At 52.1% G+C, this 25138-nt stretch overlaps 13 protein-coding genes across 13 annotated transcripts; 5 read left to right on the top strand and 8 right to left on the bottom strand.

Moving 5' to 3' along the window:
* Window positions 1-53: 53 nt before the first annotated feature.
* On the bottom strand, window positions 54-1502 carry M409DRAFT_28931 (uncharacterized protein; the record flags this gene model as incomplete). The annotated part of the gene is made up of 2 exons (XM_033809235.1): window positions 54-866; window positions 918-1502. 2 exons carry the CDS (start codon window positions 1500-1502, stop codon window positions 54-56), a joined length of 1398 nt encoding a protein of 465 aa, XP_033661436.1.
* A 418-nt stretch (window positions 1503-1920) lies between these two features.
* Window positions 1921-2364, bottom strand: M409DRAFT_28930 (uncharacterized protein; the record flags this gene model as incomplete). The annotated part of the gene is made up of 1 exon (XM_033809234.1): window positions 1921-2364. The coding sequence occupies one exon, from the start codon at window positions 2362-2364 to the stop codon at window positions 1921-1923; it is 444 nt and encodes a 147-aa protein (XP_033661435.1).
* A 566-nt stretch (window positions 2365-2930) lies between these two features.
* On the top strand, window positions 2931-4446 carry M409DRAFT_28929 (uncharacterized protein; the record flags this gene model as incomplete). The annotated part of the gene is made up of 3 exons (XM_033809233.1): window positions 2931-3275; window positions 3337-3655; window positions 3716-4446. 3 exons carry the CDS (start codon window positions 2931-2933, stop codon window positions 4444-4446), a joined length of 1395 nt encoding a protein of 464 aa, XP_033661434.1.
* Window positions 4447-4700: 254 nt separating this feature from the next.
* M409DRAFT_59811 (uncharacterized protein) lies at window positions 4701-6856 on the bottom strand (the record flags this gene model as incomplete). Its single annotated transcript, XM_033814311.1, has 3 exons — window positions 4701-6271; window positions 6321-6528; window positions 6584-6856. 3 exons carry the CDS (start codon window positions 6854-6856, stop codon window positions 4701-4703), a joined length of 2052 nt encoding a protein of 683 aa, XP_033661433.1.
* Window positions 6857-8003: 1147 nt separating this feature from the next.
* On the top strand, window positions 8004-9005 carry M409DRAFT_59810 (uncharacterized protein; the record flags this gene model as incomplete). The annotated part of the gene is made up of 1 exon (XM_033814310.1): window positions 8004-9005. One exon carries the CDS (start codon window positions 8004-8006, stop codon window positions 9003-9005), a length of 1002 nt encoding a protein of 333 aa, XP_033661432.1.
* A 406-nt stretch (window positions 9006-9411) lies between these two features.
* M409DRAFT_28926 (uncharacterized protein) lies at window positions 9412-9846 on the bottom strand (the record flags this gene model as incomplete). Its single annotated transcript, XM_033809232.1, has 1 exon — window positions 9412-9846. The coding sequence occupies one exon, from the start codon at window positions 9844-9846 to the stop codon at window positions 9412-9414; it is 435 nt and encodes a 144-aa protein (XP_033661431.1).
* A 1499-nt stretch (window positions 9847-11345) lies between these two features.
* M409DRAFT_28925 (uncharacterized protein) lies at window positions 11346-12224 on the bottom strand (the record flags this gene model as incomplete). The annotated part of the gene is made up of 4 exons (XM_033809231.1): window positions 11346-11405; window positions 11459-11491; window positions 11543-11811; window positions 11846-12224. The coding sequence occupies 4 exons, from the start codon at window positions 12222-12224 to the stop codon at window positions 11346-11348; spliced, it is 741 nt and encodes a 246-aa protein (XP_033661430.1).
* A 494-nt stretch (window positions 12225-12718) lies between these two features.
* Window positions 12719-14640, bottom strand: M409DRAFT_70302 (glycosyltransferase family 71 protein; the record flags this gene model as incomplete). The annotated part of the gene is made up of 4 exons (XM_033818668.1): window positions 12719-13569; window positions 13641-13700; window positions 13749-14276; window positions 14466-14640. The coding sequence occupies 4 exons, from the start codon at window positions 14638-14640 to the stop codon at window positions 12719-12721; spliced, it is 1614 nt and encodes a 537-aa protein (XP_033661429.1).
* A 487-nt stretch (window positions 14641-15127) lies between these two features.
* On the bottom strand, window positions 15128-16564 carry M409DRAFT_59808 (uncharacterized protein; the record flags this gene model as incomplete). Its single annotated transcript, XM_033814309.1, has 5 exons — window positions 15128-15351; window positions 15409-16198; window positions 16252-16347; window positions 16412-16479; window positions 16510-16564. The coding sequence occupies 5 exons, from the start codon at window positions 16562-16564 to the stop codon at window positions 15128-15130; spliced, it is 1233 nt and encodes a 410-aa protein (XP_033661428.1).
* Window positions 16565-17990: 1426 nt separating this feature from the next.
* On the top strand, window positions 17991-18869 carry M409DRAFT_59807 (uncharacterized protein; the record flags this gene model as incomplete). Its single annotated transcript, XM_033814308.1, has 1 exon — window positions 17991-18869. The coding sequence occupies one exon, from the start codon at window positions 17991-17993 to the stop codon at window positions 18867-18869; it is 879 nt and encodes a 292-aa protein (XP_033661427.1).
* Window positions 18870-19463: 594 nt separating this feature from the next.
* On the top strand, window positions 19464-20632 carry M409DRAFT_28921 (glycoside hydrolase family 43 protein; the record flags this gene model as incomplete). The annotated part of the gene is made up of 4 exons (XM_033809230.1): window positions 19464-19735; window positions 19800-19876; window positions 19935-20382; window positions 20443-20632. 4 exons carry the CDS (start codon window positions 19464-19466, stop codon window positions 20630-20632), a joined length of 987 nt encoding a protein of 328 aa, XP_033661426.1.
* Window positions 20633-21382: 750 nt separating this feature from the next.
* M409DRAFT_28920 (uncharacterized protein) lies at window positions 21383-21742 on the bottom strand (the record flags this gene model as incomplete). Its single annotated transcript, XM_033809229.1, has 1 exon — window positions 21383-21742. The coding sequence occupies one exon, from the start codon at window positions 21740-21742 to the stop codon at window positions 21383-21385; it is 360 nt and encodes a 119-aa protein (XP_033661425.1).
* A 1215-nt stretch (window positions 21743-22957) lies between these two features.
* Window positions 22958-25006, top strand: M409DRAFT_28919 (uncharacterized protein; the record flags this gene model as incomplete). Its single annotated transcript, XM_033809228.1, has 3 exons — window positions 22958-24130; window positions 24175-24565; window positions 24615-25006. The coding sequence occupies 3 exons, from the start codon at window positions 22958-22960 to the stop codon at window positions 25004-25006; spliced, it is 1956 nt and encodes a 651-aa protein (XP_033661424.1).
* Between the last annotated feature and the right edge of the window lie 132 nt (window positions 25007-25138).

Genomic DNA, 25138 nt, shown 5'->3' with positions numbered 1-25138 from the left:
CTTGGTCGAGAGCAAGAGGGTAAAGAGCATGTTGGTAACTGCTCGAAAGATCGCTATCCAATACATAGCCCGGTATTGTTCTCCACAGAGAAAGCCTCCAAACCAGCGGGCCCGAAAGTACTCTGTGAATGACGATTCCAAATCCACTGGAGCGCCTCGTTCGCTCTGTTCTGGCAGCCTGCGGTTGTGCCTCCGTATTCCAGGTACTTGAGCAAGCAGTCCTGATCTTTCTGATCCCGTAGACAAGACCCTAGTAGTACCATAGGCCAGAAAGCAGGGGCCGCAGTTTCGGTGTCCTTGACGCTCTCAAACAATGACATGGTTTCAGAGATAATCGGCTTCAGCCTTGCTTGCAAGAGGAAATACTCTGACAAGTGTCCAAGGTAAGAGGCATGCAGAATTATGAGCAGCGAGTTGCGGTAGATCGTGGCTACCTTGGTCGAGGCTTCAGCATCATCGTCGACGCCAGGTTGTCGAGAGATGATGAGCGACTCCAGACGGCGATACAGGGTTTCAAGCTCCTGGGAGTGTTGAACGTCTCCCACGCCCCTTATGCGGAGTCCAAATAGAGCCACATGGGGAATTAGAGTATAAAAGTCGCACGTGGCCTGCATCAAGTAGCCGAAAGTGCTGTATGTCGTCAATGATCGGTAAAATTGTAGCGACTGAATTGTGGCTTGCACGTCGGCCTCGCTTGCAGCATAGCGGAATATGATCTGGATCGAGTAGTACGCATACGCTTCGAATAGAACGCCGTAGATTGCAGAATAATGCAGCGTTGACGGATGTTGCTGTGCAATCTCGACAATTTGACGGCAGGCTCTGAGATGAGCTTGCAATGAGTCTTGTTCATTGCCTAACAGGGCCTGTTTCAACATGTCAGAAACATTACCCGATATTGTATTTACCTCGCTTACCTCGTAGTGGCATAGGAGAATGGACGCAGTGAGCAAGCGTATCACGTCCTCTCCAGTTTTCGGTGGCCACGAAGCAACTGCCTCTCGGACTTGCAGAATGGTTCTGTTATGATAACGTAGAGCTGCTTCCTGTACTGATGGAGAAGAGTGCTTCGCAAACATTCGACTACCACTGAGTGCCAGTATTCCGCTCTGTATCAGCTCGTCCGATTGCGATAGCTGAAGGGCGAGCCGGATGAAAGGATCGTCGCAAGGTGCGCGGCCGCAGAGGCCTCTAGATTCCTCCAATATGAAGAACTCGAGCAAGAAATCTTGAGATATTGTCGTAGACGGCGACAGTGAGATTGATGCTATTGTCGGGAGTGGTACAGCCAGCATCGGCGATAGCGGAGGAACAGTGTCGCTTGGAATATTCCAGCAGCTTGGAGTCTCGTCATCGGAGGAGTCGTTCAAGGCATCCTTCTGCATCTCTATTTCTTCTTGGCTTTTGGTTTCTTTGCCTTCTTCGTACCATTGAGCGCCTGTGATGGCTCGAATGATAGACTTGTGATCTGGAATTGTGGCCACGTGCAGCATTCGTCCCATCTTTGGCAGTTAGAGCACTTCGGTCTCTTCTCATCGCACTTCTTTCGTCTGACGCGGCATGTCATACATCCACTCTTCGTCCTCCTCTTCTGTGGACGAGGACATTGTTGCACAGAACCAGGTTTCGTATTGGGAGTCATTGTAATTGGAGATGGGCACGTCAAGTCAGGAAAAAGAGAAGGAGTGTAGAGCGCCTCCGAGGGCTCGCGTCTGGACCCTCTGTCTTATTCATTCAATTAGAATTGCGGGGTACATATGTTCGATAAGCAGACGACAACCCTGATGATCCTTCTGGTTCTCGACCTATAAAACGAAAGATGATTTCAATGCCTATCCGCCTTATCTATAAGACAGTCTGTGGTCTAGTTCTGAACACCCAAGCCCTTCTCTTCTACATCCCTTTCACCAGCGTGCGCTCTCATTTTGGAATGTACGCGTAGAAGGTGATCTCAAGTACAGCTCCACCATAGAGACCAGCAACAGAAACACCCGTATTTGCAGGGCGATTGTCGCCGAGGTACCGATCTCTTGCAGTGACCAACGCGTCGATGAACTCGTCATCAAGGGAAGGATAGTATAGAGTGTATTGATACACGTTCTTCAGGCCGTCTTTGCATCCAGCTTCTCGTAGCGTCTTGTCGGCGTTCGCAATGAGCTCTGAGATCTGCTCGTGCTTATCCGATGAAAGGCTGCCGTCTTCTTTGAAGCCGCACTGTCCTGAGGTGACGACCAGTTGTGCATTTGGAGGCAGAACGATGGCTTGCGAGAGTGAGAGCTTTTCGCCGAGCTCGGTCAAGGCTCCTGCTGGGTTGAATGCTTGAACGCCATGGGCGGTGAATGAACCTTTTGTGTATTCAGGCATCGGGAGCAATTTGATCTGGAAGTTCGCTGTTGGGCTTTGACACTCTACAATGGAGCGCGATGGGTGTTTTATTCGCTTGAGAATGCCACAAAACGTTGTCTGGCGCTTCTTTCACCAGACGCGACAACAACTCTGCTGTCAGCGACTGCACAAGTCTACTTCCAAAAACAGCGGCCAGCCAAGATCTAACCACCAAGCTCGCGTCTCGTGACCTTCATGTGAAAGTGGGCCTTTGAGTTTTGAGCGTCTAAATTGCCTAAAATGGATAGGATCTGCATTTGTCGAGAAAGCTCACCACTGACAAGACCGGGTTTTGGGTCGACATGCGCGGACTCCGCGTCTGCCGTCTGTTTGCAGTATGAGTGACGGGGTCTTGCTATCTTCAACCCTTGATAAAACATCCATTTGAAGGTAAGCCGCTTCACAGCCTCGCCAAGCCTGTCCGCAACAGCATTCTTCCGGGACGGACAAATCTGCCTCTGGAATACATGAGGCAGTGCGAGGCCCTTGCCACTCAGATCAAATCACTCTGTTCCTTCCCTAACATACTTCCTTGAAAACACGCCATGGGCTCCATCGACAGCCAAGCGCATGACGCTGATGTGATCATCATCGGCGGGGGCATCAGCGGTTGTGGAGCAGCTTGGTACCTGAAACAATATGGACTCTCAACCATTATTCTAGAGGCCTGCGATAGAGTCGGTGGCAAGACATACACAGTCCCTGATGGATGCGGTAAATCAGGGCACGTGGATCTTGGAGCATCGTGGGTCAATGACACAACCCAAAGCTCTATCAACGCCTTGATCGAAGAGTTCGGCCTGGAACGTCTGGTGCAGAACACCGAGGGTTCTTATATTCAGCAAACTGAAAATGGATCTTTCTTCACTCACGGGCTGCATGAGAAGCTGGTAAGTCGTCGTAAAATGTTGCGAAAACGGACCATCTGACTAATGCTTTGCCCCTTTGCAGGAAAGCCGTGGAGACGGTTTCGAGGAGTTTCTCGCCAAGTTCAGAGATGTGGTCGAGTCGATCAGTACTGGTGATGTTGCAAGCACGCCAGGCGCCGAAGACCTCGATGCCGGCACCATTCATAACTTGGTCGAGAAGAACTTCCCCGGCCTCCCCTCATTGCCTCATCTAGTCGATTTGTTTGCGAGGACTTTCGTAGGCACCGACACGACTGAGGCCAGCATGCTGTACTTTGCCCACTACTTTGCCTGCGGAGGTGGTATCAAGGAGATGTGCGGTGAAGAGAAACACGATGCTCAATATCAACGATTGGTCGATGGTCAGTGATTTTCTGAACATTTGTGGCGTTCTAAATCCATACTGAGCTTATGATTTCTAGGAACCCAAAGTGTCAGCAACGCCATCACTACTCGATTACCACATGGGAGTGTCCTGCTCAACCACGCAGTGAGCTCAATATCCCAGGAAGACGGGTTTGTCACAGTCAAAACGAAGAACGACAAAACATTCACGGCTAAGAAGGCTATCATCACTGTCACCCCTCCTTTGTGGAACTCCATTCAATGGTCGCCACCTTTATCCGAGCGAAAGGCTTTGATTTCAGACAGCCTCATCATGCCAACGTATTCGAAGATTGTCTTTGCTTTCAGTAGTGGGTGGTGGCGACCAAAAGTCTCAGGCGGAATCATGTTCGCCGACGAAGGTCTCGTGCGGTTCGTCAGAGACACCAGCGTGCCGACCAAAGATTGCTGGACCTTGACGTGCTTCGCGACTGGAAAGAAAGGCACCGTATGGGGAGGCCAGAGCAGGGAGAACCGACGGACAACGGCTTGGGAGGCGATGAAATGTGCTTTCGCCAAGTTTGTTGAGGATGTGCCTGAGCCAGTGTCTGTCAGTGAGATGTTATGGGAGCGACATGAGTATTTCTGGGGGGCGCCCAGCTCGTCCTGGCCACCTGGAATGCTGAGCAAGGGCTTCCAGAAAGATCTCAAGGCGCCACATGGGAATGTTCATTTCGCGGGTAGTGAGACCTCGTCTGCTTATAAAGGATTCATGGAAGGAGGTTTGCGAGCGGCTCATCGTGCGGTGGAGGAGATAGTGAAGGGGTAGGATGAACTGAGCGCTGGAACCACCTCACGCCAGTGGCACATAATTTGTTCAAAGAATATCTGTATCACCACACACTCTGAACCAAGTCGCTGCTCATGCCGGTCGATAAGAAAGGCTGCCAATTTAATGTACGGAGAGAGAGACCGAGCACAGCCCTTTCTCGAGAAACTATAGCATTGAAGCCTTATTCTTTGTCTAACGTTCAGTAAGCATGCCTCCCATTCATCTTGATACAATATGTACATCGTGACAGCTCATCGCACAGCCAGACAACAGCCCTCCTCATCCTCAACATCCTTCAACAAAACACTCTTATTAACCCCCTGCTCACTCTGCGGAACATCGATCGCCGGCCTCAACACAACCGTAATCCTCTCCATCGGCATGACAGGAAAATCCTCCACCCTTGGGAAATGATTAATCCCAAAATTGACCCAGACGACCGGATCGCCTTCCAGTTCCTCATTGCGATCCGCCCAGCTGCGCACGCCCGTCCCGCCGCGGCTTTGATTCGTGAATGTGCCTACGGCGAAGAGCTCGTCTTCGCGGTATCTGGTCACGTAGAGGTTGTGGTCTGTGAACTCGGCGCGTTTGCGGTGGAAGGAGTCTTGGTCTGCGAGGAGGAATTGCATGGGTGGGATGTGGAGTTTGTAGCCTACGGGGTAGTTGTTGACGGCGTTTCGGATGTTGGGGTTGGTGATTTTGTAGACTCGGTTTTTGGTTTCGTCCAGGTCGTAGCCGCCTGATTTGGGGACTTGACTTCTTTTGACTGTGTAGCCTGTGCCATTCGGGTTGGCAATCTTGTCTCGAGGGAGAGCATAGGCTTCGTCGTAGACCACTTCGTTGCCATTGCCTGCGACTCGTGGATCAATGCGGAGAGAGAAGAAGTGCTGATGGTAGGCCGCCAAAACACCGGGATGTACTACAACACCGTAGGGATGTTCCTCGTGGGTCAACTCGGGGTCCAGTGGTTGAGTCGACAATATACCGGTGCAACGAACTTCGTAGGTGATATCACCGCTCAAATTGAAGATCCATGCGAGCACGTATTCGTAGTTGGCAACGGTCAGAATCGTTTGAACGACCAGCTCTCTGTTCCGCACGAGCACACCGCGCTTGGTCCTGTAGTTGGTATGCTTCCAAAGAATCCCGTCATCGACCTCATGGATGCATATTGCGTTTGGAACCTCTCTTGGGTTGCCTTTGGTGTCGTTGAGCAACTCAGACATGTAATAGATGGAACCGAGACAGTCACAGCCCAGCTTCAGGTCGTTCGCAACAATGCCAGCTCCAACATCACCCAAGTCAAACGCAGCCTTGCGATGATATGGTGCTCTCGGATCTGCATATGGGATAGCCATGTCTGAAAGACTCAGCCGATGAAAGAGTGACTTATCGTCGTAATGCACATCGTAGATGACCATGCCTTCTCGTGCATTGAAGCCGATCTTGAAGTCCCACTTCTGCCACAAGATCGTGCGGCCCAAGTCGGAAAACTTCTTGACTTTAAAGGATGCTCCCTCAGGCTGGACCACCTGCAGTGGTTTGAGATCTGTTCGCAGATTTTGAGCCTCTGGTATATATTCGTTGGGTGGACCAAGTTTCAGAGACTGCAGTGGTTTCGGGGTATGGTCTAGGCCAGTTGGCAATATGTCGATTCTAAGGAGACTGAAATCGACTGGCGACATCACAGGCGGTATAGGCAACGGGAAAGCGTAATGACAGCCGTCGGCTTCTTCTGGGTTGTTTGGATCTCTTGCGTAGAGGTAGCACTGAAGCAGCCGGATATCATCTCGTAGGTCACCATCGTTGACTCCGTCCGATCCTGAGACTGTCAGCTCAGAGTGACATAAACAAGGCAGGATAGACAGAACCATATATCCATGGATCGCACACGATCTGCGTTTGTTTCGGCAACTCGAGCTTGGCCAACGCTTTCTGAACCTCTGGATTCTGGAGGACTAATTTTTCGATAGCGAAGACCTCTTCTGGATCATTGGGAGCATGTACGCCATCTCCCAGGCGGACGTTCCGTGGCACCGTGTCATCAGTGAGATTGACGTCAGCCTCATGGAGTTTGGCCTTTGTCATGTCAGCGGCAACATGTACGCAGTCCAAGAGCAGGATTGCTACTTACAGTGCTCTGAATATAGTACGCAACGTACACAGCTCTGTCCAGTGGAGCGGGAGTCTGGCCACTTCTCTCGGCGTCGAGATACGATATCAGATCCTTCTTGGGAGGCTCGAGCAGAAGCATCGACTTGAAGCGCAAAGTAGTTTCCTCCGGCCAGAGAGCCTGCAAGATTGCCGCGCATTTCGTAAACTCGTCACCCGTCAAGGGACCAAGAGGATGATAGATTGAGGCCGTCTTCGCCTGCCTACCGTCGGCTTCGTTCTGAATGGAGCCCATGCTGTCCTAGATCCAGTCGTACAAGTTGTTCGTGTGCAAGCAAGACTCTGAGGTAGAAGGAGAGTCGGCAAGAGATCGAAAGGCCACCACACAACGAACGAGGTGCTTCTTCTACGACAATGTCAATAATGTCCGCGGAACGCGCAATGTCGTGAATGTTTGATATGCGCCCTGTCGCGTTGCCATGATCGGCATATTCCCTTCACGAGACCATAGTCAGTTCGAACTGACCAGTGAAGAGTTCCATGTTCGCGATCGCTAATCTGCCCTCCTTCGAGCCAAAGAAGCGCCTCGCAAAAACCTTTCTAGAGCACTGAGATTGACGAGATCAGCACCTCTTCGCAAGCATCTCATCGTGTCTTGGCAGGCATAGCGATCTTCCTTCCAAAAGTAGTAGTAAAGGCGCGGTTTGCAGGTCTAGAGCTTCGAGACATTCTGGAGCTCTTTACGGGGTGCGCGGCTTGCGACAACAACTTGATCTTCTCTGTCCTTCGCTCTCGTCGTCACTCCTCGTATTTGCGACAAGTTCAGCAGCTATTAAGGGAGTCTTGTGCTTTGTACACAATACAAGTCGCTTCTCTTGACTGCCGCATTGTTTTTGTTCATCTTTCCTGGCTATTAGTCGTCATCACATCGGTGAAGTCGACTCTGTCAGCCTTGGGCGCATTGAAGAATTTTCGAAACCTCCAGAACTCTTTTCCCAGAAGTTGATGTCTTCATCAATAGAGAACAAGGAGAAGTCGTCCTCTTCGAGCCACCCGGACACGGCATGCCGAACATCCCGATCGCCGGGCCGGATCATCGGGTCCACAATCAGACTCCGTCCCCGCGCGAGGCTGAAGCTGCGATGGATACCACTCCTCTTTACCATACCAGATACGGCATACACGTTGCCACTGACAAGTTCCATGCAGGCTTTGTCAGGGCTGAAGCGAGTCTTGCGCAACACCATTTGATGGCCATTAGGGTTCATGGTGCGGAAGACTCTTGACGGCGTTAAGGAGTCGACCGTTTGCGATGTCTTGATGGTCGTAACTACGAAGACAAACAATGTTCTTGTGGTATAGATAAATAACCAAGTAAGAATCCTCAAACTCTCCTCTATCAACACCAAGAGAAACCCACGAACATCAACCTACCCGAAACCATGGCATCAACCACCACCACAATTTCCGGCAAGGCCGTCAACCCCATCGGCTACGGCCTCATATCCCTCATGCACCCAGGCCGAGTCTCACCCGCCGACGCAATCAAGACCCTCAAAGCCGCTCTGAACGCCGGCTCCAACTTCTGGAACGCATCCGACTACTACGGGACTCCAGAATACAACTCCCTGCACCTCCTCAACGCCTATTTCACGCAATACCCCGAAGACGCGGACAAGGTGGTTGTGAGCGTGAAGAGCTGCATCGACGTCCGGAACGGAATCCCTCACTGCGATCCGGAGAGTGTGCGGCAAAACGTGGAGAAGTGCCTGGCGATTCTGGACGGGAAGTGTAGGCTTGATGTGTTTGCACCAGGGAGGCTGGATCCCGACGGGAGCGTCGAGGAGACTGTGGCGGCGATTCAGGAGTTTGTCGATGCTGGAAAAATCGGCGGCGTGGGGTTGAGTGAATGCATTGGGGCATCGTTGAGGAAGGCGAGCAAAGTGGCGAAGATCCAGACTGTGGAGGTCGAGTTGAGTCTTTTCGAGAACAGGGGGATTTACGAGAATGGGGTCGCAGATGCGTGTCGGGAGTTTGGGATCCCTATCGTGGCGTATAGTCCCATCGGAAGGGGGTTCTTGACGGGGCAGTATAGGAAGTTTGAGGATTTGGGGGAGACTGATTATAGGAAGATGTTTCCGCGGTTCGCGAAGGAGCATTTCGACAATAATATGCAGATTTTGCATGCGGCGGAGGAGGTGGCGAAGAAGAAGGGATGTTCGACAGTGCAGGTTGCTTTGGCCTGGGTCGTTGCGCAGAGGGGCGTTGTTGGAGCGCCTGTCATTCCAATCCCCGGGACGGCATCGGAAGAGAGGTTGAAGGAGAATACTGCGGTGGTGCAGTTGGGCGAGGAGGATCTAGAAGAGTTGAAAGCGGCTTTGGAGAAGGTCGAGGTGCAGGGCGCAAGGTATTCTGAGAAGCATGCCAGGTTGTTGAATATCTGATTTGGGTGCGAAGAGGAAGAACCCGCTCACTACTACTGTCCGTCAGCAATCACACCTCCATAGTCATGCACAAAGCAGCTGTCGCATATCGTTCGTAATGACGAGCAGTTGAAGACGATGCCAATCTCCGTAGAACTGGTCAAGAATTCATTCCTGGAATGACTACGCTAAGCTACACCTCTCTTCCGTCCACTGTTCTCCCGGGTCGCAAAAATCAGTTGCAGTAATCGCAGGCGTCCTGCTGGTATCGCATAGAAGAATAAAGTAGGTCGATACAACGCCTTCCAGCTCCATCGCTAAAAGTACTGTGCTCATTGTCGCCAAAGTCGATCAACAAAAGAAAACCCGAAGTCCAAGATCATGACATGTATCGCCGACCCGCAGCAAGTCCAGCCATTCCTTCCGTTCAAACACTCCCACGTCGATCGTCATCAACGTCAGATGGTGTCAAAACAATCGTCGGCGTCGGCAACGACGCCATGCGTTGACGACATCTCCTCTGTCGCTTGAGCTCCCTCTCAGCATCCATCAACCTCGTTTGAATCCACAATCGCATCTTGGTATCGTTCCTCACAGCGTCGCAGTTGAGCAGATCTGTCAACGTCGTCTTGATTTCATGGTTGATTGTGTACAGCTTGCGTTCCTCGCTTGGCGACGGAGCCTCAAATTCCTCCAGCGAATCGTCCTCTGGAATCGGCGCAATCGATGGTCTTGAAGACCTTGTACGTGCGCGTGGAGCAGCGGGTTGAGGAAGGGCATATGCGGGCGGTGAGAGTTGTGGGAATCTCGTGCCTTCCAAAGTCGGTGACGGGCTAGCCGAGGAGGGTTCTGAAGACGACATTTCTGGTGAAGCTCGCATCGGTGCTTGCGACTTTGGTGAGAGCGGTGGTGAAGGCGAGGAGGACTCTGAGATTCGCCTGCGAACGGTGCTTTGCTGTGTGTGGAGAGCGAGATAACGTTGGAGCATCACCGCCTAGTTAAAAAGTCAGGCCAATGGTGTCAAATGGTATCAGAATTCGGTGCTAGCGCAATGCATGCAAGCTGGAAGCGTGGAAGAAGGCCGAGTGGATGGTGGCTTGCGGCATTTTGTCTCGACTGGGCGATTGTGGGATTAGATCGGGAAGGTCTTGGGGAGCGACTCACTCTTTCAGGCGATTGGGATCGCACGGTGGGTCGATAGAGTGCAGGCATGCTGCTTGTGGCAGCACTGGTGCGTTCCATCCTCTGCAGATGGCGTCTTGCCCCCGGCAAATGGGCAGTGATAAGAGTTCGAGCCAGTCGAATCGAAAACACTGGTACGGAAACAGAGTCAAGAAGCGCGGAAGTTTGGGGTTCGAATGAGCGGACGCCGATGCTGTGGCTGCAGAAGGTGTAGAAACGCAAGAAACGAGAAGGAGAAGGAGAAAGGGTGGAAGTTGTTGTTGTGGATGCAGAGGTGAGGTTGGAGTTGCCCTTTTGCTGGACGTTGTTGACCGTTGTTGCAGGGGAGGAGCGTTGGCGCAATCGCAATTTCGACAGACGTCACTCGATGGCGCCGGCGTATGAGGTGGAATGAGATAAAGAAGCACATCAACGTCCTCCCGACAAGGGAGGCTCCTTTTCAATCTTTCCCACCTTCTCCTCCGTCACAGCTCATCATCGTGCCTATTGTCCTATTGGAAGGCGAGGAATGTGGAAGACATGCGCGTGGCACCGGACAGTCCCTCTCAACATGGCAGAGCAGGCATGACGTGACGCTCGATCAGAAGTCAGGGTATCGCTCACTTCCCCAATTCTCCGCAACACAGATGTCGACGCTGGTTTCGAGGAGAAGTTCGGCCCAGAGATGGATCTTTGCGCTGGGTGAAAAGTTGGAAAGGTGGCTTTCAGGCCCTTGTCAGCCCGAAATCTCGGCGCAACTCATGCACTCGCTTCCCACGTGGCCCCGATGCCATTGGATTTCTGCCACCTTCACATCTTCACGGCGGCGTACATCGAATGCACTACATATCACCACCGGTATCAGCCAGCAATGAGGTTGACTTCTACTCTGGATACTGTGTTCAATACACAGCTCTCTAGTCTTGAAGTGTTCCAATATTGTGGAGAACCAAGACAGATCTGGACCTCTTGGAAGCTTCCACTCGACTGAACTTTCGTGGTATCTCGCAGCCCACGTTTTTCATCCCTAAAGCCCAGGCGTAGCACATCCATGATATGGCTGTGAAACACGTGGGCGCCAAAGCAGGCATCTCGAACCCACTGTCGTCCGAGTTCGAGGCGAGTCGTACCCGTGTACGATGGCAAAGCGTGCAGTGTGAGAGACTGCAGCTGGACCATCTCGCCACTGGCTGCTCGCTCTCACGCCTCCAACGCAGCCTCCGCAATCCGCAACATCTCGAAGTCTTTCCTGAAAGTTGCCTGGAAGATGAGCAGCAGTCTTTGGACGGGGAATGCTAACCGGTCTCACTGACTATCGTCTTGCGGCCTTCCCAGAACCCCTTGCCCTGTGGAATGTTAGCTCATATTATACCGCTGCTTGAGTGTCTTCAACTCACATAACTAACAAGAATCTCCTCTCCTGCCTTGATCCCGGCCTTCCTCTTCCCAGCCTTCCCAGCCGAGAGCACAAAGATGCCCACTCGGCGTTCCCATCTCAATCCACCCGCCCGCTTCACGGATGGAACCTGAATGAAACAGTCACGAAACTCGGCGTTGGGCCTCTCAGCGACCCCGCGGTAGTCATTCGCACATCTCGACTCGTTGCCTGACTTGGCGGCGTCGACACTCAGTCCGATCTCGCGGTCGAGGCATGCCACAAGATCAGCTTTCTCCGTCGAAATGTGATGGACAGAACATACTAAGATCATAGTCCGAATGCGGATCCGTATCGCTCATACTATTCGTATGCACATGCCCCAGATACAAACAGACGAAACTATCCGGGATCAAGTGCTGCACGGCGAACAGGCCTCGCTGTCCATGTGCTGGGTGTTTCTCATCGGCGATGGTGGTGATGGCGACGAGCGGGCAAGGGGTGATGATGAGGTTTGAGGCGAGTTTGATCCAGGAGATATTGTCTGAGGGACTCCTGCTTAGTTTGCTGCGTAGTTCGACGTCTACTGCTGAGGAGTAGGTCTGGTCGGTTAGGTAGGTGACGTCTGAGGGCCAGTTTGGCGGCGGAATGGTTTGAGGGGTGACGGCGTCCTCCTTTTGAGGCGCTTTGAGGTCGGACTTCATTGTGACTGTGGACTGCATGCTAGCAGCAGGCGCGCCGGTTCGTGGCGTATCTCTTTGGCAACATGGCGTTTGGTGCATGTCTTTGCTAAAGAGTGACCAGATTGAGATGCACCTGGTTGAAAGCTCTGAAGCCGAGCGGGGCTTGAGTCCGGCTTCACCTGCGTGTGCTGCACCTCTTCTTCAACTGACTTTCAACAAGTCCGTTCAGAAAATGAGCGACCGTTCTCAAGAGCATACCTCAACACCCAATTGGAAAAGTCGCGGATCAGGTGTATCAATCAGGGCGTGACTGCGGCCGAAAAGACCTCCATCATCACGGCTACAGGCCACACAATTGCGCCAGGAGTGGCCACGTTCTTTCACTGGTTATCATCGACAAAACCGAGAACTCCACAAGTCTCAAAGACGGGACCATCCAATATGCATTGGCAAAGCCTGCCGTTTTGGGTATACATGACTTTTGCTAACAACAGAACCTCGCAGCTCGTCCACAATCATCGCCTAGAATTGCTCCTCGCCGACTCCAACATTTTCCCCAAGAGCACTTTTTCATCCGCCGTGAACTCCAGAGCCTCCTCCCCGGTTAAACACACGACATTCCCGCCTTTCAAGTCCCACGGATTCTTCTCGCCTTTCACCCGCGGAGGATCGCGCATGTAAACTTCGAAACGCTGGTAGTCCGCCTTGTCGGATTTGCTCGTTGCCAGCCAGCCGTTGAACCATATTGGTTTGCCAGCGCGGTCGAAGTGTAGGAGTTGGGGAGAGCAGATTCTGGGCTTCGCCGACGGGAGGGGTTTGCGGTGGGTGGGTGAGGCGGTCTTGGGGACGACATCGGTAAAGTCGTCCACGTCTTCGTCGTCCTCGAAGTCCTTTTCCTCATCATCGTCAAGATCAAAAATTTCATCACGGTCCTCGGGTTTCCTCAAAACACCCATGTTCCCCTGCCCGCCCTCGAAAAACGCATACTTCAAATCCCCGGCCAATTCCCAGCTCAGCCAGAACGTCTCCTTGTCTCCATACACCATCTCATACACCCCTTTCTTCCCGGCCTTCTCATCCCCATCCCGATCCGGCCCATTCAGTCTCGTGGTCAGCAGCAAAGAGACGAAGTGCTTCCACTTATCCACTACAATGACGCCAGAGTCCTGCATGTGCCCGCTCTCCCCCGTCCACATCCGGTTGGTTTTGATGTGATGGGAGAGGGGTTTGGGGAGGACGCTTCGCAGCCAGAGTTTGCGGGATTCTGGCAGCACGGAGCGGTCTTTGAAGAACAGGGCGCCGGTTTTGAGGTACTGTCGGTCGTGGAAGAGATTCTCCGGGTTGGTCAAAAAGAGAGCGTCTGCGTCTGTTGGGGTGGTTGGTAAGTACGACTACTCCTGAACTGTCTCGATCTCTGGCTGGCACAAGCTGACTTACCCATAAAAATGACCTCCCGGAACGACGAATACAGAATCGCAAACGGCTTCGCGGCCCAGCCTGTTGTAAGTCAGCAACATCCGTCCGCCCGAAGCTCACTCTCCTCACCTTTCAGCTTCCATCCCTTATCATCAACCATCTCCTCAATATCCACCGTAACAACCCCTTCCAAAGCCTCCAGACTATCCCTCGCATCCTCGCTCAAATCATCATCCCCAAGATAGATGACTTCGATCGGCAAATCACACCCAAGCCTCCTCAGCGCCGGGATCGACGTGAGCAAATACCGCGCCTGATCCGTCCCCGCCGTGAATACAATCCCACGTCCAGCCGAGTAGAAACTCGCATGAAACAGCATATGATCCGGGAAATACGGCATCGTCCACGGGAAAAGTTTCTGCGCGAAGGCGTTGATGAAGACCCGGAAGCGGTCGTAGATCTCTCGGTCGATCGAACGGAGATGTCGCATGACGTGCCGTAGGCCGAGACTCCCGTCTTCGCTCGGGATGAGATGAAGAGTTTCCCAGGCTGTGAACAGCTCGCGGAAGATTCTGGTGCGGAAGGCGAGCTCGCGGAGGAGAGTGCTGCCTCCGGAGGCCGGGAGCGGTGAGAGGAGGTGGTTTATTCGGCCTTCGTCTGGGAGAGTCGGGAGTTTGGCGAGGGTTTGGAGGTATTCTGAATTCGCGATTTCCTTCGCGGGCGCTGTAGGACTCGACTGGTCTTTCGTGATCGCAATGTCAGCATATTGCGGAGCAGAAGCACTCTGTTCCCGGATCGGTATCTGAGGTGGCGGATCCCTTTCGTGAGGTCCTCCATGGCCCGTACTGTCTTTCGAGTGTGCAATGCCATGGTGGGGATCTGCCAGATGCTGGGTCGGTTGCGAAGATACCTTGGGAGAAAGCACAAACAGCACGAACAGGATCCCTGCAATCGTGCAGGCTAGCAGACGGCATACGATCAGCCGTCGCCGCATGCTCGTCCAGGAGAGTAGTTGCGGCATGGCATCGCAGTTGACGTGATTAACGCATGTCAAGAATCCATCTCATACAGTGTTGTCAAAGACTTTAGTGCCATAGAACCTGCTGCGTTCCTATGGTATTTGGTTTCACAGCCTTGTACACCTTTCGGTGAAGTAGAGAACAAACACTACACCGAACCTGAGAACCCTATAGACTTCCCCGCTGCCTGTTATGCAAGAGCTTGATGAGTTGACTCGATGCCTCGGTCTAAGATATTGGGGAGTAGTGCAAAAGTTACTTGTTCCTGTACACATGCACGAGCGTCTTGGCAAGATCCTTCCCGGGACGCCACCAAGCCGCTGAGAAATCTGCTTTGGCTCTTGACCGAGCGTTCATCTACACAACAAGGGCAAGCGCTGTGGACCTCTAGTCGATGTCGGTGCAGTTAGATACAGAACTAGAGATATCGTTGCTTCATGATGTCCGCGTATTGGAATCGAACGAGGATACCAGGCCTGTCCTTGACGTCTACTTCTGCTTCAGTCCTGTCGTGAACAACGGAGACTGTACCAATTTGCTCCAGTCATGCACAGAGAGACTGTTCTCCGTCGAGCCCTTGACAGCCTCCCTCGCTCTCGGAATAATCTCCTTTTCATAAGCGTCAAGGGCAGCGGCAGTGAACCCTTGAGATTGGATATGGCGAGCAAGAGAAGCAACGTCGTGGATGGCGTTGTTGAGGCCTTGACCGCGGTCTTTTAAGCAAGAATGTTAGTAAAGAGCCTGGCGAGGAGGCTGTTATGGGAACGTACGAAAAGTCATCGGATGTGCGGCGTCCCCCACCAGGGTGACTGTGCCGTTGCGATTGTCCCATCCGGCCTCAGGAGGGATCCATTCGCTCAAACGATTATGCCAGCATTTCGTTCCCTCCGGTATAGAGCGCCACAACTCGCGAATGCCCTCCTCGAAGGGCTCTGCACGGCGTTTGAGGTCTTCCAGGATCGCTTCACTGCCACCATCCCGAAGTTTCGACACATCTTCCTCGACAGGTGAGTTCCAGGACGAGATCATCATGAACGTCCAGTCCCCTGGCTCAAGTGGTGCATTGGCGTCGTGTAGGCCGATCCAGTTGAAGTAGCCCAGGGGATGGAAGATGACCATTAGTCGGGAAGCGTACTCTTTGAATTTGAGGGCTGCAGACTTCGGGAGCTTGGCGATAGTGACGCTGGCCACGAGGGGGAGTGGGTTTAATGCCGAGTTTACTGGACCGACGAGGAAGTCTCTGACCTTGGAATGTGCGCCTTCAGCGCCGATGAGCAGATCGGCTGTTGCGAATGTGCCGTCCACGAAGGTTGCGGTTGCATGATGACCGTCTGATGAGACAGACCTCAACGTCTTGCCGTATTGGACATCCAGGCCTTGGGATATAAGTCGCAGGAGGCGCTTCCTCGCGAGACGGATGTTATACAGGATGGGGACTGCTTTGAGCAGCTCGCCGGTCTCGCCGTTGCGGATGGGCATGACTTCGTCATCACCTGCACGATGCTCGTCGACCTGGGCATTTTCAACCTCCTTTTGGAGGTGTGGTGGAAGGCAGTCTTGCTGGTGGAGAAACATCAATAGTCATAGTGTATGCAGTGTTATGGAACACTTACGAGCGGCACTTGAGCCCAGTAAATGCCAAAATTCCAATCTCGTGGCCGGCTGTCGGGCGAGGGATCTTGTTCGTAGACCGTGACTTGAGCGCCTTGCTGTATCATTGTCCGATAAGTTGAGATGTTCGGTTAGGCAAAATGTCGGCTGCTAGATTCGTACCATTTGCAGCGCGTGTGCACTGAGTAGTCCTGCTGAGCCTGAGAAAGTCTCATCAGTGACTCTTCCGACTAGACGTTGTTTTCGTTTCTCCTACTCACCGGCTCCGATGATAAGCACTCTGCGTCCATCTTTCTGTGGATTTCCTTCGGCCATGACGACTGCTCACTTAGAGTGCGTACGGATGGGATTCTCTTAAATTGAGGCCGTGGAACTCTTTCCGATAGTGCCTGAATCCTCCAATCTGATGGATCGGCGAGCCAAGCTGAGTCGTGTACATAATCTGCTGAGCTGCTGTGCCGTAGCGACGCTACTGCAGCAATCCCAGCCTAGGTGTTGGCGAGATCTCGTACAACCAAAGCGGTCGTATTTTCTCATGGTCTTTGCTTTTTTCCTCCAGCTGTTTCTGCGGATAATGAAATGGGACAGATATTCGACCGAGGTATTCGCGAAGGTCTTGAGATGCTTCAAAGTCGTATGGTCAGGCAGAACGTGAAGGAACTCTTTCATGAAAAGAGAACAAAGTGAACAGAAGAAGAAAGTCATATATGTGCTTTCCGTCGAGTGCCGATGAGGGTTGTAAGTCACAAGATACTCACTATCGACTCGAGCCGCCTGGGCATTGTGCACCTTGAGCGTCAAGTCGTCATGAAGATCTTGCAGGAGTCGAAGAGATTCGGCCATGCTGGCTATCAATTGATCTTCTCAGTAAGTTCGCACGCCTGACGGCAACTGTGGACGACCTCGAGTAGCACGGAGAAGAATTGATGGAGAAAAATTGATAGAGAGAGAGAACTTGGTATAATGAAAAGGGGAGGCTTATGTAATAAGTCCAACGTCAGTCGGCTAAACTCCGGGTGTTCGAAGCCGGACTCCACCTCACCTCCTGACGGTGACTTTCTCCCTCTCTTCTCTTCATCATCATCATACGGACATGTCCAAGTCTTTAGTCATGGGCCGACCATGAACTGTCTGAGCGAGAAGTATGTCGCTCCCGTATTCGAGCGAGCTTCAATGACTGTCAGTAAGTGGGTCCCTCCACTGCAACAGCCTTTCGACCCGGGCTGGCGTATAGGGCTGTAGCCGCTCCACATCCACACCTTCTCTGATGCGCCACCCGGGTTGTTGCACATGCATTTACAACGCTGTGTTCAGTTTAAGATGTTTGCACCGACGAGAAACGCTCTGAATACGTATCAAATTTGCCTCCTGTCCAGAAAGCAAGCTCCGCTCACTCAGCGGATCTCATAAAGATTACATGCCCTCGTGCCGCCAGCAACACGTATGGAGGAGCTCATTGAGTATAGGGCTAAGCCTACCAAAGACTGCCTTCTTGGTCGGTGTGATCGGAGAACAGGCCGGAAAGACGATCGGGGTCGCCGTTCGATCATGCCGGTTAGCAAATGGTGGCGCTTCGAGAACTCTTTCATTTCGTAACGACGTCCGTTTTCGGAGAGTGATGAGTGAACTTCGAACCCCCTAGTGAGCTGTTATAGAAGCCGCATGGCATCAAATTGCTTTCTATTTCGATCACCAAATTCTACCACAAGCCTTCTTGCGATCTTATCCGCACAGATCGAACATGACTGCTCCCCTTCGAGCATACGTCCACGTTGCTGAAGGCATTCCTTCACTTAAAGCAGATGGCACTCAAGCCGGGGTCTGGTCACCGATCGCATCGACTCTGATCTGTGGACCAACAGAAGCGGTTCTGGTCGACACACCCATCACATTCGCGCAAAACGACGCCCTTGCCGACTGGATTGAAGCTCAGCTTGATTCTCGTGGTGCGGGAGTGCTGTCACCACGTTTGACGTACATCTATATCACTCACGGACATCCGGACCACTGGCTTGGAATAGGAGCGTTGCAAAAGCGGTTTCCTGGACTAAAAGCTGTGGCTACTCGAGGAACTGTCGAACAGATGAAGCACGACGGCCGAGGAGATGCCTATGCGCAGAATTGGATAACGCGGTTTCCCAAACAGGTTGACGATGTTCCGGCGATCGCGGAGGCTCTTCCCGAGACAAACCAGTTCTTCGTCGATGGCAATGTCTGTCGAGCAATACCAGTCGGCCATACCGATGGACCCGATTCCACCGTTTTATGGGTACCCTCAATCAAGCTAGTGGCCGGCGGCGATGTGCTCTATGGCGATGTACATCAGACGCTCCTAGCGGCGAACACCAAAGCTTTGCGAGAAGAATGGATACGTGCGCTTGAGACTGTCCAGGCATTGCAGCCTGACATCGTGGTTCCAGCACATAAGAAAGTGCATGAACTGACCGGTGCTTCCCACCTGGAGAACACGAAAAAATATCTGGAGGACGCCGGGGCTGTGATTGAAACTGGTCAAGCTCACGATCCAGCTACGTTTCAGAAGATTATGACTGAGAAGTATCCATCACGGATTGGACAATCGGCCTTGTTCATTTCCTCGTTGTTCCAGAAGTATGCTTGAACATCATTGCAGTGAGGGTTGAGGAAGAGGAAAGCAAAATATTGACAGAAGGGAAAATATACATGAGAACCGACGAAGTCTATATCGAGCATACTATCACGAAAATGAAAACAAGCTGCCCGAACCAATGTCAGACCGACTACTATGCCATCCATAGCGTCGCGATGTTCCATTCCGATTTTCATGGCCACATTCATCTACTTGATAGCATTAACAGCAGCGGAGAACATTCCCGTGCCATGGTCTCACCATCAATGATCCGGGGAACTCCTAATTTACATACACCAGCCTAGACCCGTGCTTCGAAAATCAATGTGATTGGAACGGACAGCTATTCCAACTAAGCCTGTCCTATCGAGGCGTTACTGCTAACATATAGCATAGTCTAGAAGTGGAAGGTGGTAGGGATGAGGAGGACGAAACTTACTACATCGAGCATATGCTGAAGACAACAGCATGCTCCAACAGGCAAGATTTGCGCCGTATGTTTCCTCCATGCATCGAATTCCCGCAGAATATAGTATTAAATACGACCGGGTATCCCTGCTTCTTGTTCCTCAAGGACGTGTATAATAATATCCATTTCGTCCAAACATGACACCATTCTCTACCCTTGTCGCCCTGCTGGCGACCCTCGCCCATGCAGCCGACTACTACAACCCAATCAGAAATGATTCTGCCGACCCGTTCATGGTTTACGATCAAGGCAATTGGTATCTCCTAAGCACAGGAGGAGATGTTGGTATTACGAGCGCACCAACCGTCGCCCAACTTGCAAATGCAGAGAGAGTACCCGTCTTTAGCAGCACAAATACGAGCTATGATGTGGATTACTGGCCGCCGGAGGTACACAACTTCGATGGAACGTAAGTCATTGAGACGAGCAGTGGAGTCATGACGTTGGCAAGGCTGACAAGTTGGGGATTGTAGATGGTACATCTTCACCACAGCTGCTAGTTCCACCGCTCAAGATAGAGATGCTTCACGGAGGATCCACGTTTTAAAGGGTACGATCTCTATCAAACGCACTCTCATACTGCAGAACTGACGCTATCTGCCATCTAGGCGGCTCAACCCCTGCAGGCCCCTACACCTACGCAGCCCAACTCGGCGCCAACGTCGCTGGCGACCAATGGGCCATAGACCCAACCGTCCTCTTCGACGGCGGTAACCACTACCTCGTCTGGTCATGCCACGACGAGGCCGCCTACAATGCTCAGTCCATCTGCATCGGTCAACTCAACGGCCCTACGGAGCTGCTCAACCGCGTTGTCATCTCTACGCCTACAAATGGCTGGGAGCAGAATGGTTTCCCTGTCAATGAAGGGCCATCTGCTGTGTACTACAACGGACGAACGTTTCTGTCTTTCTCTGCAAGCTACTGCGGAACGGCACAGTACTCCTTGGGGATACTGGCCTACAATGGCAACGGGATCTTGAACCCCAGTAGCTGGAATAAGACGGGGCCCCTCTTCACATCAGCAAATGGTGACTACGGCCCAGGGCATAATGGGTAAGTCTTCTCGTACTTTCCTCTTCGAACGACTTTCGCTGACATTCGACGCTCCCGCAGCTTCGTCTTGAACCCAGGAACGACCCAAGACTGGTGGCAAGTCTACCATGCGACGCCGAAATCTAGTGGAGGCTGTGATAATTCTAGGAACACATTCTTCCAGAAAGTCAACTTCGACAGCAACAATTTCCCCGTCTTTGGACAGCCGGAGGCGGTGGGCGGTCCGTATGCAGGTCCTCCAGGGGAGTAAGCATCGGTGGGAAAGGCGATTTCTCTGGAAGTTTTTCAACGGGGTCCATATCATACAGAATCGTTCTATGCTTCAGGAGACTGTTGCCGAATCTGCCCTGCATCCGTTCCTTGCTCGGTGATGTATATATGCCTCCCCTGGACCGGCAAAGTCAAGAGGTGGTGATGTTTTGAACCTTCTTATCTCGAGTTGCATTATTCTACAGCACAGTGAACAATATCACAAAAAAAAGCCATGCTCGCCACAGTCATTAACGAGCTCCTCGATACCAAGCCCAGTGCCGCGCTGGTGTCCGCAGCAGTGGTGTTGACTCTTTGGCACAATAACGTCTTCTGCGAAGCACCCTGGAGCAAGACAGCCTGCAAGTCGTAAGAAATTGCGTCGTACATGGCGACATTCTCGCCATTGGTGAGCGCAGAAGACCCGAAGAAGTCGTCGCCGCTACGATACGGATAGGTGGTGTTCCGGGTGGCCGAGTTCAGCTGATCTGCTGTGGTTGTGTTGCCGAGCACTGGATGTTGGTACGGTTAGATACTCGGTGCATGTGTTGAGGTATGATGATCACTTACACGTTGCCAAACTTCCAGAGCAATTGGCTACACCCAGTGTGCTGGCGCACTCAGGGATGGATTTGAAGCTGGGTCCAGAAAGGCAGACACCGGTGGCTTGCACTGGACTCCACGTGGCCAGTAGGGCATTCACACAGTCGCTCCCGAGAACGTTGTTGCAGTTGCCGTTGTCGGTTGCCTGCTATCTGCTCGAGACATTCATCGGCAAGCCCTTCAGGTCCAACGTCGCATAACACAGCTGGCCTCCGACACCTGTGGCATTGTCCATTGCTGTGGCCAAGTATGTATTCAAGTCTTCACCTCCTGGCCACTGAAAATCGTACACCGCGTTGGTGAAGTGTGGATCGGTTGCGTTCTCTAGGTTTCCGCCTCCGGTAATGTCGGTCGGATTTTCGAAGTCTGAAGTCGAAACGTCAGTGATGTTCACAAGCCACGTCCATTCTTGGGTGAAAGGTTGCCGGCCGTTTGGGTTGCTGGCCGTGGTGAAGTTGAATGTGACGGAGCTGGTGCTGTTCGGCCTGCGATTTGCGCTGAGGACCATGTCGCCATCTCGAGTTCCCTCTTCGATGGGTCGGTACCCAACGCCTTCGGCGCCAGAAACGTCACATCCTTGTGCTACGCCATATGCCGCCAAGAGAGCTGCTGAGAACACAATTTTCCAAGACAAATCTTTCCAAGAGCAATGCTCCCCGTGAGTGTTTGTTTGATATGAGAAAAAAGTTGAAGATGAGAGAAGAGAAGAATCACTCCCGCCCCTTGCTCGACTTGGGCGCTTAAGCATGCTGCAGTGTAACCATCAACACACATGCACCGTGTTGAGCAGCTTGCTCTTTCACAGTAGCATCGAGATCTCGGCTCTCACTTATTTATGCAAAGAGTCAAGGCCTGTCCTTCCTCCACGTCATGCCTTTGCCGAATGGGCCGCGAGAGCCACGAGATCGGCTGCCACCCGACCTCCGTCATCGGAAGCAGTTGTTCATCTCTCAGAATATGTTGCAGCTCACACACATCATTTCCCGGCTATTCAATTCCTGGTTCCCACCACCGCCTCCTGCACATGTCTTAACCGACGTCCACATGAGTAGACCTGCCATCTTCTTGTTGGACTTGAATGGAGCTCACAAAACTCGGTAACGCCCGTTTGGGTGTCCGTATCTTAAACTCGCTTCGTCCATCAAAAAGTGGTGCCTTCGTTGACTCGCGGTGTATTGACGTAACGGCGGAGGTTGGGCCTAAGTGTGGATACCTTCGAGAAGAAGCTGCGATTCGTACGAGAGGCAATCTATGGTGAAAACATTTCCAGTGAGCATTTAACGAGAGGGGTTGAGTATGTGGAAGAAAGGATGACAATCACTTGGCTGATGACAGTCTGGACAGGCCCTACTTCCCTACCGAGCATTGAGACGTCCGCGGGGCTGCGTCTTGTACGTGATGCTTCCACGCTGCTGCGAAAGGATCAAAGTGCGGCGGTGAATCGATTGCTGTACGACTTGACTGCGTGGCTAAGCTCAAGCGAGGTGGCCGATGAGATGAGTGTGGTGAGAAAGAACAGCTCAGGCTGGAGAAACAAACTTCACTCGGCGTCCGTGCTCCATGGTCACATGTTCCTGCCCCACACTTCCCTTGGAACTCTCGACAACAGCTTTCCAAACAACTTCCCAAACACTTTCTCAAATATCGAGAAAAGAATCAGCTACTTCTCATAGCTTGCCGGTTCTCCTTCCACCGCCAATACGACTAGACATGGAAGGCCATCATGGAGTCTACTCAGATCAATGCCAACGCTGGAATCGAGAAGTCTTCATTCACATGTGACCAGTGCGATCTATCTTATCGGAGAAGAGAGCACCTAAAACGACACCAAGCCACCCACACTACGGAAAGGACGCATGTATGCCACCAGTGCAAGATTGCTTTCCATCGATCTGATGTTTTGGGTCGGCACTTGAAGACTTGCACGGGGAAGAAAGCAAGAACATCGACTGCTTTGAAGCGGGCTTGTCAACCTTGCGCCAAAAGTAAACGGGCTTGTGATGGAACGCAACCCAAGTGTTCGAGCTGCTCAAAGAAAGGAATCTGCTGCGTCTATCCTTCCGCCAGCAATGATGTTTCTTGCAATGGTCCAGAGGCACTCCCGGACGCAAACTCTGGCTTCGAATCATACTGGTCCAATCCATCGCTGAATGACTTCGCTTACGCTTTCGGCGGCAGTATTGACGGCTGGGGTAACGCAATTCCAGATGAACTTTCGTTGAGCCCGACGAACAATGGCCTATCTCTAGAGTTCCTGGAACGCTTCACCAGAACACACGGTCTCATTGCATCGTTTGACTGCCTTTCGGAGCCTGAGAGGGTGCCTGGTCGTAATTTCTTCGCCGCAAAGATTCGTGCCCAGCATTCAGACCGGCCGACCAGGGAAGATCCTTTGAAAGCCAAGTCAGAGGAGATCGTAGGTCTCGTGGAGGAAGTCGTTACCTTCAAGTCTCGGAACAGCCCTTTATTGTTGTCTTGGTCACCTCAGCTGCAGGCATCTTGCCATTTCTTCTTCTCGCCAGACAATATTCGGCTGTACTTGGAGATGTTCTGGGCGTTTTGGCACCCGAACGTCAACTTCTTGCATCGCCCAACATTTGATGCTATATCAGCGAAAGCTGTTCTTGTGGCAGCAATGGTTGTGATGGGAGCTTCTGTCTCACCCAATTCCTCAGACCGAGAATGCGCAAAGATCTGGTTAACATGTGTTGAGGAGATAGTATTTCAAGATGATGACTTCTGTCGGGATGACGAAGAAGTACTGCATTCTTTTCCATCTCGCGCAAGGCTGCAGGCTTTGCAAGCTGCTTACATTGTTTGCCTCTACCTGAATTGGGAAGGCAGCGACTTGAGCAAACGTCGAATACGAAGATTTCGCTTCTCGACCATAGTTGCGGTATGTTTCGACTGAGGCGGTTCGAATGTTGCTAACGCCATCAGGTTGCGAGAGACATTGGTATTAATCACGCAAAGCACACACTCTCGCCACCAGACGACTTCACTTCCTTCTCCTGGCACGATTTTGTCATTCGCGAGGAGCTGATCCGCTTATTTCTCTGGATCTTCCTCCTCGACACAGCATTTGTGATCTTTAATAACCTCCCACCAAGGATGGCCATCAAGGAGATGCAAATGCAGCTGGCATCAAGCGAGGCATGCTTCCAGGCCGCATCGAAGGATGAATGCTTTCATCAGCTACAGGTCGGTGCCGTGAACCTGAAGCATACGCTGTCCTCACTCTGCGAGCGTCTTTGCAGCGAATCAATGCCCCGAACTCTTCTGACGCCTCTTGCTGACCTTGGACCTCTCAACTTGTTCGCGCTGACAAGCGGTAAGCTCAGTCTCTCGATGAATTGAATCCCCTGACTGACATACTGCAGCACTGCACTCTCTCAGCTTCCAAATCCAGCAGTGCTTCGGTTACGACAAACAAATGACTCCAATCCGAACTGCTCTCGACAACTGGATTCTTATTTGGCAGACGTATTCTGACCACTACGCCAACAAAGAGCGCCACTGTCCCCTGTTCGACAAAACTCTGGAGCCAGAGGTCATGTGGAAACGAGTCGGCTTCTCACGATACGCATGCGAATACTGGACTCTCGCCAAGCTGATCGTGGACCGCATTTCCTTTTCAGCCTTCTTGAAAGATACCACTCAGCAGGAGCAGTCAGCTGGCGAAAGTCAAGACTCACTGCTTGAGAAATACGACGACACTTCTATGAAACAAGTCAATGATCTAATCACCGAGTTCCAGAGAGTCATAATCTAGAATTGGACCGAGAGAAGAGCACGTACCTCCTGATCGGCAGAGTTTCCTCCCACCACCACGTCCGCAGCTCTCCCACCTCCGCTTCCGCAACACCAAACTGCATGTCCATCACATGCGATACCATTGGCCTCC

This window comes from Zasmidium cellare (assembly GCF_010093935.1).
Source record: "Zasmidium cellare ATCC 36951 unplaced genomic scaffold M409scaffold_47, whole genome shotgun sequence".
NCBI classification, from domain to species: Eukaryota; Fungi; Ascomycota; class Dothideomycetes; order Mycosphaerellales; family Mycosphaerellaceae; genus Zasmidium; species Zasmidium cellare.
The sequence above is the reverse complement of the archived record's forward strand: the minus strand, read 5'-3'. Positions and strand labels throughout refer to the sequence as shown.